The sequence below is a fragment of the Cebus imitator genome, unplaced genomic scaffold (assembly GCF_001604975.1).
Source record: "Cebus imitator isolate Cc_AM_T3 unplaced genomic scaffold, Cebus_imitator-1.0 Scaffold219, whole genome shotgun sequence".
In the NCBI taxonomy this organism is placed as follows: Eukaryota; Metazoa; Chordata; class Mammalia; order Primates; family Cebidae; genus Cebus; species Cebus imitator.
Window position 1 is genome coordinate 1,709,214 of NW_016107534.1, and position 12,396 is coordinate 1,721,609.

General features: G+C 38.4%; 1 protein-coding gene across 2 annotated transcripts in view; it reads right to left on the minus strand.

Annotated features, from left to right (window-relative positions):
• Nucleotides 1-11,901, minus strand: part of ZNF800 (zinc finger protein 800) — a 48,924-nt gene extending 37,023 nt beyond the window's left edge. The window contains exons 1-3 of one of the 2 annotated variants that reach the window (XM_017549480.2): nt 11,261-11,399; nt 10,702-10,820; nt 5,253-5,348 (exon numbers count right to left, since the gene is read on the minus strand). In XM_017549480.2, coding sequence (XP_017404969.1) covers nt 5,253-5,348; nt 10,702-10,762 — 157 coding nt within the window. In that variant the 5' untranslated portion in view covers nt 10,763-10,820; nt 11,261-11,399. Of the gene's footprint in view, nt 1-5,252; nt 5,349-10,701; nt 10,821-11,260 lie in introns of both variants that reach the window. The other variant, XM_017549481.2, reaches the window with a different exon arrangement.
• Nucleotides 11,902-12,396: the final 495 nt, after the last annotated feature.

Genomic DNA, 12,396 nt, shown 5'->3' on the forward strand with positions numbered 1-12,396 from the left:
CATAATAGGTGTTCAATAAAAATCAGTTAAATTTCATCAAGTGTTTACCTTGTGTTATTCTTTAATGGCAAGTGCATTGCATGTACTGATGAAAATGTTTAAAATATATTTTCAAAAGGAATCAGTACACAGTTTTACATTACGTTGGATGGCAGTCACATTACAATATGACAATATTAATTCTAACTCTTCTATCCTAGAAAAAGACAAGGTTTCATTTTCTTCCTTAATGCACTGATATTTTGGTCAACACCCATTTTAACTGATGACAGGAATACTTCTTAAATGGTATACTGCTTGCCTACTATTGGCTCAAACATAAACTCAATCTTATTTAAGATGACCACTTAACTACAATATCATCCAAACACTGCAAGCAAATAAATGTGTGTTCCTTATCACAACTCCTGAAGGAAATTTCTTACTGATTATCCCTTAACATAAGGATTTGAATATGCAAAGAAAACTTAAGAAATTGAAAGTTTTATCCTAAAACTATCACCTATAAGGGTTGGTTAAAAAAAAATATGTTAATTATAGAGCACTGCCACATACCACAATCAACTTATAAGTAGAATAAAATTATCTTAGGACAGTGCCCAGTTGGGGAATCTTTTGGTTTAACCTAACAAACGCTTATTGAGCACACATCAAATACCAGGTACAATGTTACTCATCGGAAATAAGAAAGATACGGTCTGTGCCCTCCTGAGAAACTCACAGACTAATATAAATGGCTGTGGTCTTGGGAACATAACACCAGACGACATGCTTTGAATCTGAATGTAAGAACAACAAATCAAACAAATCTACTTTTTTCTTATACAAAAAACAACTAGTCCCATTTTAAATTTCCTGTAACTGCTACACAAGAACAAAAAAGGAAAAATTCATCATAGGTATGGCACTCTCCTATGTACCTCAGAAAAATCACATCCACCTTATGCTTTGCCTTCAGAATCAGGACTGAAGCGTCACCACTCAGTCACAGCTTAAACTAACTGCAGTTAAAGCTGTTTTAAGCAATTAAAAGAAAAGCCTAAGAGTTAAATGATCAAACCTAAATTTAGAAAGATAATGACAGTGGCTGGGCGCGGTGGCTCACGCCTGTAATCCCAGCACTTCGGGAGCCCGAGGCGGGTGGATCACAAGGTCAAGAGATCGAGACCATCCTGGTCAACACGGTGAAACCCCGTCTCTACTAAAAATACAAAAAATCAGCTGGGCATGGTGGTGCATGCCTGTAATCCCAGCTACTCAGGAGGCTGAGGCAGGAGAATTGCCTGAACCCAGGAGGCAGAGGTTGCGGTGAGCCGAGATCGCGCCATTGCACTCCAGCCTAGGTAACAAGAGCGAAACTCCGTCTCAAAAACAACAACAAAAAAAAACAAAAAAAAGCAACAAAAAAAAGAAAGATAATGATAGTAAACACCACACGAAGCTAATTCTCATTTTTCATTACCATACTATCTAAGTTACAACTTATTCCTCCATAGAGTCAAAAAAAGACAGAGCTCCCTGCACGTACTACTCTAGCATATTCTAGGCCTGGTATCTCTTTGTCTGCTTAACTTGCAAGTTAAGCTAAATGGGTTTTCTTTTTATAATAAGCAATATATGTTTGTGGTTTTAAATAGTAAAGTACAAAAGGTTTATAGAATCTTTTCTACAAATTATACATTTCTCTTCTTACAATATTATATATTACATGAATTTCAAAAGAAGATGTCAGCTTCATATTAAAGACCAGTCTTGAATACTGGACAAAATCATTTTTTATCTTTCTAACCACAAGGGCATTCCAAAGCTCCTTTGCTTCTACCAGACAACTAAGAGATTCTGAAAGAATACTAAACTCAACTAAACCAATTTAATAAATACATAAAAGATATTTAATAAATATGTAAAGGTAGTATACTTTTTAATCTCCTATTTAAAATTTTGTTTAGTTTGGGGAGAGAGGTCAAACAGGAAGGAAGATAAAGTGTTACAGAAAGGAGGGAAATTTGAAGACACCAAATTACAAACATGATCCTAGCAGGATGACACAGCCAAAGCAAGACTACACAAAGGGCAAAGCACAGTCAAGGTAGTACCAGAAGCCAGGGCTTCAGAGCAAATAGCAGGTCTCAAGTCAGCCAATCGTCAGGAATTTCCGAGTAGAAAACTGCAGCTGCAAAATAGGCAGGCTTTATCTAGAGACTGATGTCAAAAATAGTTGACTCTACAGTCAATAAAGCAAAGGTAGAGAAGAGTACACAGAGTGAGCTACCATTTGTATTAAGAAGAAAATGAGAGATATATGTTTGTATATGTATAAAAAGGTCTCTGGAAGAAGGCACATAAACCATGTAGCAGTGTTGCCTGAGCAAAGCGGAGCTAGAGGACAGAATAGCATAGAAACTTACTTTTTCCTCTATAACCTTTTGTACTTTACTATTTAAAACCCCAAACATATATTACTTATTATAAAAAGAAAACCCATTTAGCTTAACTTGCAAGTTAAGCAGACAAATAAAGAGATACCAGAAGTCAATAAAAATTTGTAATTTAAATTCAAGAAAACATTTCAAAGCAAAAGCTGAAGCGTCAGGCAAACAGAATGGGTTAAAACTGGTCAAGCAGTCAGTATAGCATACATGGAGTGGTGGACATTAAAAATGGGTCAGCTCTTTCCTAAGACAGAACCTTTTATGAACTTCTAGCTTGCACAGGAATTAATACCTGGTCATAGACAGCCCCGTGTAGGCAGAGGAAGGTGAGACACAAAGGAGATGATAGAGCAGCTGAAGATAACTAACTGAGCTTGAAGATAAAGGTAGCTAACCTAACATATTACTACTGCTCAACCTGATTTATACCCTGTAGGTTAACAGATGCAAAAGCATGGACTTCAGGATTCCCTCTTCAAATATCTGTCAAAGATATATAGCACCACCAGGATAGTTCTTTAAATGCAATGTTTGTGACCTAGTTGTAGTGGAAAGAACCTAGAAATAGATGAGTCATTGAGGGTGTGCTTGGGAGTAGAGTGGAACAGGGAAGAACTGACAGAGCCTCACAGCTAGAAGGGACCTTACTTCCCAAGTTATGCAGTCCAAGCTTCTGTAGCATTCTCCCAAGGTTTTAGTCAGTCTCAGCTTAAACACCTTAGTGATAAAGAAGAGCTACCATAGGAGACTTTAGATTAATCAGAAATGCAACAGATCACTATCTTGAAGAAATTAAAATTTCTTAGTTACAGGATATAGTAATGAAGTAAAATAATTCTTTTTTTAATCCAAAATTAGTTTCTTTGTACCACTCAGCGTATTTCTAAATTACCTCTAATTAGAACTGTTGGGTACTTAGAAAGTTAAAATAATAGTATTTTCAGAATTTGACTAAATAAAAAATAACTTGAAGGGCAAATTTGCTGATATCATTTTAAAAAGAGCACAATTCAAAAGATCAACATAAAATGGCTTTGGAATTATATACCATTTCAGATTGCCCATTTCACTGCCTCACTTCTTTAGCTTAGAGAGTAAAAATATGACAAACACAGAGAACAGACATGATCACAACACAATAAGAAAATGATTAATTTCATCTTTAAATATTTGCTTTCTAAAATTAAAAAAGGTTTTTGGAATCTTTTTAAATTTTGTACCTATAGAGATTTTGGATACAGATTCTTGTTGAAAAGGCATTTTTTTTAACAAGTCATAGCACTTATGACTTAATGAATTCTAAGTTTCTTAGTCAAAAAATACTGAGACAGTATAGCTTTATTAATTCTGAATTATAAATTTTAAAAAAGAAACCTATAAGAAGTAATATTACTAAATATGAAAAGCTATTGCTCTCATTTCCATGGTATAACAACAAAAAAAAACTTTTAATCTCTATTTGAAAAGTAGCTAAAACAAACAGAAACTATTTTTTCTGTTATGCCAGAAATATACTGTCCCTAATGAGTAAAATTCTATTTTAATTGAATTTATCACAGGAAAATCTGACCCATAAATTGTCAGTTGAGGGCAATTATCAAAAGTAAAAAACAGTAAGAAATCCCTAAAATAGTTTATACCACCATCCAATATAAGGATAGACAGTTGGTTTACACTCAATACTTACTGAATTAAATATAGATAAAAGCAATACCATGAGTACTACAGATGAAAAGTCTAAGAAATGGATCTTTTGGAGAGTCAGAGAAAAAATAAATGTTTTAATTTAGATTAAGGGATAACCTATTTCTTACAATCCTGAAGTAAAGCAAACATATGCTTTCCCCTTGTATAACAATTTAAAAACAAGCATCTCAAAAAATTTCTCATGAATACACAAGTAGTCACATATGAATTATTTTTTCCTTTGAACCTCAGAAATTTTTCATTAAGATAGTAAGATTTAAAATAAAATGACAAGATATTCTAATCCTCTAAGTGTCCATCGGTTAGATATCCAGCAGTTATATTTATTGGCTTGCCCACATTTGAGTGAATAGTCTGTAGTATCAGAGAAGTCAAATCTACAAGAGGTGGATAAGTGGATCATAGAAATACAGCAACCTAACATTTTACTGACAACATAGGAGTGCTAACAGTTCCCAATCATTTTACATGTTGTAAGTAACACCTATTTTTAAACACTAGATTGCAACTACACAATTATATTTATTATAAAGCTAATTCTTATTATCAGCTAATAAAAATAAAATCTAAGCAAATGTATCTGAAGATATCAGGGCTGGAATATTGTCTTTCTTCTATCTTGTGCTCTATTAAAGATGCCAAAACTCCACAAACTCAGGGGTTAGGGAGAAGAAAATGAATCACATAAACAGAGATAAGGTAATTAACCTAGAACAAATGACTTCTCAGACATTCTGAGTAATCTACTATACCAAAGCTCAAGAAAACCCAGAATAATTTACTGCCTTTTGAGAGTTTACACAAAACATGACAAAAGATATCAAGGGATCCTTTAAGAAGTGCTTTAACAGAAAATACACCACATAATGTATTTCTTTAAATCATACTAAACAAATTTATTTTAAAAAGAATATACCACATATAGTACTGAAGAATAATCTCTAAACCATGTTAATATTTATATATCCAATTTTAAATACGAAAAATTTAAGTATTCTATAAAGAAAACCAACATATACATTTTAATGTTTTTAAAAAATTATTTCTAAGGACTTCTACGTAGTTTTTAACTATTATGTGATGATTGAAAAATATATCCTAAAACATTCATACCTGATCGAAAGCACTCAATTATTTGTTGAATACCAGATTTGGATGTCTGTAGTGGTTGCTGTAACAAAGGAGGATCTCCAGGTTCCAGGATATAAACTACATGGAAGACAAACACCCATCCCAATCCCCACAGAAAAAGGGTTATTTAAATCATTTACTATTAAAGTAAAACAATGGCTTGCTACAATTACATTAAGGATAATCACACTTGTGCATACACATGCGCACACAGACATATATATAATATGCAGATACATATCATTTTAACCATCTTTATAAGGCAAAATGAAACATGGAGAAAAATGCTAAAACTATTCTCAAGTAAAGGCTAAATTAAAGCTACTTAAGGCTAGATATTAGGTTTAAGTACAAATACCTTACTATTTTGGTATTATTTAGTACACATTCTTCATGTTTGCCTTCTTATTCCTCTTGAAGAGGAACCACTATATTTAATAAAAATTCTAAGGCCTAGCCACACTTCATAAATCATTCCAAAATCCTCCGGATAATCTGGTAAAACTCTGGACATTTATGAGCAAAAAGTCAAAACCCACTGCCTATGGAAATAACTCAACAAGTGCACAAAGATGGATGCAGAAGAATGTTCACTGTAATGCTCTGAAGCACTGAATAGAATTGAGAGAAATTTCAAACACTTTAAAAGTCTCTTAGCAGTGACCAGATCAAATAAACTATGAAATGTCCATATGACAGACCTTCTCATGGCTGTTAGAAAGCATGAGTTAGTTCTACTTGTATTTACAACAAAGGATGACAATAATTGCTAAGCAACAAACACAGGTTATAGAATATGATCTCATTTACATTAATACATAGGTAGATACAGAAATACATAAATTTAATACATATTTGTATATTTGTATAAATGTTGTTAGGGTGGGCTTTTAGGAATGATGTTTGCTTTCTGCCTCACACTCCAATGCTGCTTCAAAGCCTAGCTTTCAAAAGTATGCATTTTAGAAAGAACACATTTTTACAATAAGTAAAAATAATCTTTCCATTAAAAAATTGTTTAACTCATTTTTATATAGAGAGGTTTATATTATCCCGAATGCCAAAGATTCTCAGATTAGCAGTATAGTTATAAAATAAATTACAGTAATATGAATAAAGGCAACAGAAAAGGAAAACCGAGCTTCTTCATCAGCTATCAAATAGAGAAGGCTGTGATGGAGAAAAACTCACCATTTTAATTATCTCTTTTTAAAATATGCTATAATATTCTACTCAACTATGACCGTTGTAATGCAGGACCACCTGCTTAGCGTGAGGAGAAATGAAGGGTGATTTCAATGATGTACACTACTCTTGCTTCAGGGTTTAGGCTTAGCCAGTACTTAGCTTTCTGATAAGGGGGCAAAACTAGCCTATTGTACTATATATATAGATACAGGCTTAGATTCACCTTTATGCTTCAAGACTAGTGCTCAGTGTACACAAACAGGAGGAATGATGTTTCAGGACCAACTCATTTCATCAAGCAAAATTTCCCCAATTTTAAGAGACACTTGGCCTGGTGCAGTGGCTCAGGCCTATAATTCCAGCACTTTGGGAGGCTGACGCAGGAGGATAAATTGAGTCCAGCAGCTCAAGACCAGGCTGGGCAACATGGCAAGATCCCATCTCTACAAAAATACAAAAATTAGACAGGCATGGTGGCTCATGCCTGTAGTCCCAGCTACTTGGGAGGCTGAGCTGAGAAGATCACTTGAGCCCAGGAGGCAGAGGTTGTAGTGAGCTGTGATCACACCACTGCAATCCAGCCTGGGCGACACAGCAAAACTGTCTCAAAAAAAAAAACAAAAAACACTTTAGGTGTATTATAGATGAATTAAGAACACACACACACACACACGCGCGCGCGCGCACATACACTCATTTTGAGAATATCTCACATTGGCACTAATTGCAGCGATTAAAAACATAAGACTCCAGACCTGGACTGTCTGTGTTTAAATTCTTTTTCTGCCATTTACTAGACACAATTAGGGCAAATTAAACTCTCTGATTTCTCTTTTCTCATTTCCAAAAAGGAGATTTTCAAAGTACTTAAATCATAGGGTTGCACAGGGGTTAAATAAGCTAATACAGGTCGGCTGCTTAAAACAGAGCCTGGAACATAGTAAGTGCTCAATAAACATTCTACCATCACCATCATCAACATGTAGCCATCAATTGCTTTCCTGACATCCAAAGCTAAAAAATCTTTTTTCAATATCAAACAGAAAGAGAATTCAACCTCTTAGGAAAACAGAAGTTTGTAAACAGACCAGTATCATCTATTTGAATAGATGGATTTGTTCTATCTATACATTATAGCAACAGGTAACTACCAAAAAAAAAGTTAACTACAAAAAAAAGGGTGAAAACCCACACAAGTGTAAAAAACGAAATGCCTCAAAGTTTGCCTCTATCAGTTACAAGAATTCTAGAATTGGAGGATGAAAAAACAGAAATGAATAAGGGAAAGAGATTGGGGAAAACACTCTTCTCCTTAGAGCTCCTTCATTTACGAATGCGTTCCAGAAAACCTTTTATATAAAATACACCAACTTCTACTTCCACATGACAGCACCTCATTTTAAAGCTAAAGCAAATGTTCTTACCCATCACCCTCAGAACACTGCTTCCACCAGAACACACATACATCTGGAGATAACATTCAAAATAAGCCCAGGATTAGCTGAGCTGTACCTGGATACAACCACTTGGTATATACATCTGTGTAGCTCCCACTCTAAAGAAACAATTCTTTCTTCACTTGAAAACATACTCTTAACTCTAGAAAACCTTATTATATTAATACTTTATAAAAATTGCTTCTTACATATTCTATCATCCTCCCAAGATCAGACCCACCCAGGTTACATGATCATTTAGAAAAAAAGCATCTTTCTCCCACTCAAAAACCGAAATCCTCAGAACATCTTTCCTTACCATTCTTCCAAAAATACACTTCTCAGAATATAACATCAACTTTTCTAAGTCTCTCCTCCCTTAAAACAAAACCCTTAAAAGATCCTTCTACTTATGATGTATGCGACTGCTTACAAACACTAGGGGGAAGACAGAGTAGGTAGAAGGTAGAGAAGGGAATTAGGGCGGGAGGGTGGAAGAGAGAACATAGGAGAAAAGAGACTGTCCATGTAATAACAACTGATGGAGTTGTGTGGTAGTTACATCAAGTTCCTTGTATCATTCTAGTTTTGAAAGTTGGGAAATTTCTATTAATAAAATCTTATAACTAAGAAAATACATACACCGTCAGGTTTATAGTGCCACCCTTCACTATAAACTGACCTATCTCTTCAAGGCACAATGGCCTCCTCAGGAATATACTGCTCTCCTCTGGAGACTCACCCAGTGTTCATAATTCAAATGAGGACAGATTTTTCTCAAATATTATGTCATCCTCCATCTGTGGACAAGTTCTTTTAAAAGCTATCATACTACAAGATATTTCTTTCAGTCTTGGAAATATCCTACCACTCAGCAAATACCTTCCCCTGAAATAATGACAATGAACTACCCTATAAGTTAACAAACTTCTAGCTTTCCATTCAACAAAACTGTCAGAAAGTTTGATTCATGCTAAGAAGGCAAGGAAACAATAATTACTGTTGACCCGGTAAATCTGAAAATTAACCTGCATAAAAAAAGTTTCTAGTAAAAGATGATAAAAATTTTAAACTAATGCAATTTCATCTGAGTTCCTGCTAACTGGGGAGAAAAAAAAAACAAGCAAAAACATTTCAATACACATTAAAAAGTTCAACTGTAGAAAACATCTTTAAAAAGACATTAAAGTCTTCAGAAAACTTTCATTACCAGAACATACTAAATAAGGTATAATCACAGATTAGCTTATCTGTTTACATCTTTATGTCTATCTCTTCCCACTGAAATATTTTATGAAGAAAGGACCTTATCTGTCTTGTTCCCCACTTATATCCCCATTGCCTTCGACAGTACCTGGCTCTCAATAGGTGTGCAATAACAATTTGTTAAAGAAATGAATGAGCAAATAAATTTCTTCTTAAATAAGATGGCTTCATTAATTCCATTTCAATGATTAGAAGTGTTCTCAGGGAAAAAAAAAAAAAAAAAAACTAGACTAAAAAGTCAGTGCAACATGAGTTTAAATGGCATTCACACCTGTATAGTTCCAAACTAGCATATTCCATTCAACATGGGTAAAATATAAGTGATATATCTTAAGTTCAAATACACAAAATATGCAATGTGAAAGGGTCATGAAAGATAAACAAGAGCAGTTCAATAGAAACTGGATATCATCCAGGGATTGTCTGTTTTATTAGTACAGGTAAGTTATTATTGATCTCAGCAAAGTACAGTAGAGATAGGGTTGTAGTACAAATTTTATCCCTACGTGTAGCAAAGTTTTCTGAAAATGAAAGCTCTTCCCTATTACTGATGACATTTTTTCTCATTAATCAGAAAATTAACTAAAATGAGCTCTACTGTTAAAATCCAAGTACATAAGTGCAGTTAAAATACTCCAACAAAAAGCAAGCAAAAGTATAAAAAAATGTAGTAACTTTTAGGTCAAAAATAATGATAAACATCTCCCTTTAAACTAGAATAGCATAGCCTTTATTTGATTTAGTGATGGTATGCATTCAATGATTCCCTTTTAAGTTATACTTTTTATAAAATGCATATCATAAAGCATATCAAAGTTCTAAGAAAAAACTGTCAACAGTTTATATCTCAAGTTTATCAAATTAAAGTTTGCTAGTATTCCTCATGAGACTCCGACAAACAACTTTTTCATTTCATAAATTCAACTAAACCAAATTTCACCCCATAAAATACCCTGGAAATAATTATGTATTCTACCTAAATAAAAAGAAAAGAGATTTCTCTTTTATTTTGCAATATAATATGTTCTGCCCAAGAATTTTTTTTTAAAGGTTACACTTAGCAAAACCTGATTCTCCCAATGACTTACAAACTTTTAAAACCCAAACTAAACTCACTTTTAGGCTTTCAGAACTATTTGCTGATAAAAATGCATAAGAAACTTTTAATTTTTAAAGTTTCAATGAAACAATGTCATGACAACAAATCTAGTATTCTATTTTTTCCTTTCTCTTCAGTTTTAAACATTTACAGACCATAAGAGTATACTAACTGCAGGATGCCTTGAAAAAGAAGGAAAACGAACTGAGCGACTGATCTTGTGGAAATGATTTAAGGTGACATTTGCAGTACTTTTTTTAAGGGATCAAGCAGGGGAGACCTCTTGTTTGTACAAGCTTTTAGGTTCATAACTGGCTTATGCTGGGGAAAATTATAGCCCGCTTAAGAATGACTACTAGGGGAGGAGGAAAAAAAAACTAGAAAGAGAAGGCAGAGGGGCTCTGATGGAGGGCAAAGCTACTGGGGACGAAGAGGGGTATACCTGGTTCACAACATCCGTGATGATGGTGGTCAGTCTGACAGTATTTGTCCCTTAAAGGCATTTTCAGTGGACTCGACCTACTTTCCTTTCACTGTAAGAAGCTCTTCATTGCGGCGCGGCTGTTGAAAGAAGCACAAACCCGTCACTCGCCCTGAACTTTCTGGGGGGCACTGGCTGCATTTTCCAGATACGTTCCCATCACCAGCCCTCCACTTTCCCTCCAAGGATCCGCACCTCTCTCGAGAAGAAGAAAACAGAAAGACGCATAAACCCTCCTGCAGCCCAAACTCCCCACATAGGTTCATCGCCCTACCCGGAAACGCAGCCTCGGGTGCGCAGCGAGGGCGAAGGCCTGGCCGGCCGCGCGGGCGGCTGCGGCCTCGCCGTCCCGGGCGCGCGGAGAGGGAGCGCGGTGCGCGGCGGCCACCGCCGGGCTCCGGTACGACTGAGGTGCCGCTCCCGCCGGCTGCCGGCCCACACCGCGCCCTCCCGCCACGCACGTGCGTTGGGGTCTCCCTGGAGGAGACCCAGTCCCCCCAAACAAGTGCGCCCAACTTACTCAACTCCTAGGGCGGGCCGGCGGGCGGGCGGAAGGAAGGAAGGCCGGGCGGCTGCGGGGACAGCCTGGCGTGGAAGGCGGCTGCGGGCCCCACCTGGCGCAGCCTCCGCTGACCACGCGAGGGAACCGGGGCTCGGGCCGGACGCGCTCCCAAAGAGTCCCCGCCGGCGCTGACGCGGAAGCGCCACAGCTCACCACGTCTCTCCGCTGGCCGAGGCGACGGCGGCGGCGCCTCACGGCGTCCTCCGCGCTGTGTGGCTAGGCGGGCGGCGCGCGGGTGCAGGCAGTTGACAGGAGGAACCGCCCGGGAGCAGCCGCCGCCTCCACCAAAGAAGCCGGAACCGGAGCGGGCAGGACCTGAGGCGCCCCTCGCAGGGGCAACGGCTATTGCCGCAGCCGGGGTCTCCCCAGCGCCGCTCCACCTGCAACGGTCCCTCAGGCTTAGGAGAGGGGCGGGGAAGAATGGGGGTCTCCCCCCACCGTGGGCCTTTTCGGTGGAAGTTGTTGTTTGAGGAAACTTTATTAAGTCAGCCTCTCTTTTTCTCTGTCGCCCTCTCCCCCGGAGAGTCCAAGCTACCGCCGCGGAGCGCGTAGGAAGGGAGAAGCACAGACTCTCCGGCAGCGACAGGGAGCGACTGACTGACCCCGGACGGAGATGGGGCGAGGGCAGGAAGTGACAAGCTCACCGAGTGGGTGGGGGGAGTGTGGCCGGCACGCCCGGGAGCGTCGCGCGCATGCGCCCGGCCAGCACACCAGCCTGTGGAGAGGAGACGCGCTTTGCCCGCCGCGACCGGTGGGGAAGGAACAGGGGCCGGGGGCTCGAGGGCCGCGTCCGAGAGCGGGGAACCGGGGCAGGGGACACCAGCGGCGCAGCCGGTGTCTCGGGCGGACAGAGAGCAGAAGTCCGGGGTGAGATGTGAGACCCGCGGTGAGGCGAGCGCGCCCTGGAGACTGGCTGGTCGGCCACCAAACTGTTGATCTGGCTGTCCTCTGTCTAGTGGAACTGAAACTCGGGGAGGGTTGGGAGAGGACTTAAGAAGCGGAGGGCAGATGTAGGAGCCATAAGTACTGATGATCCCCAAAAGGCTGTCAGTGCATTGCTAAATGGCAACAGCTGAACTTATTTTTTTCGTGCC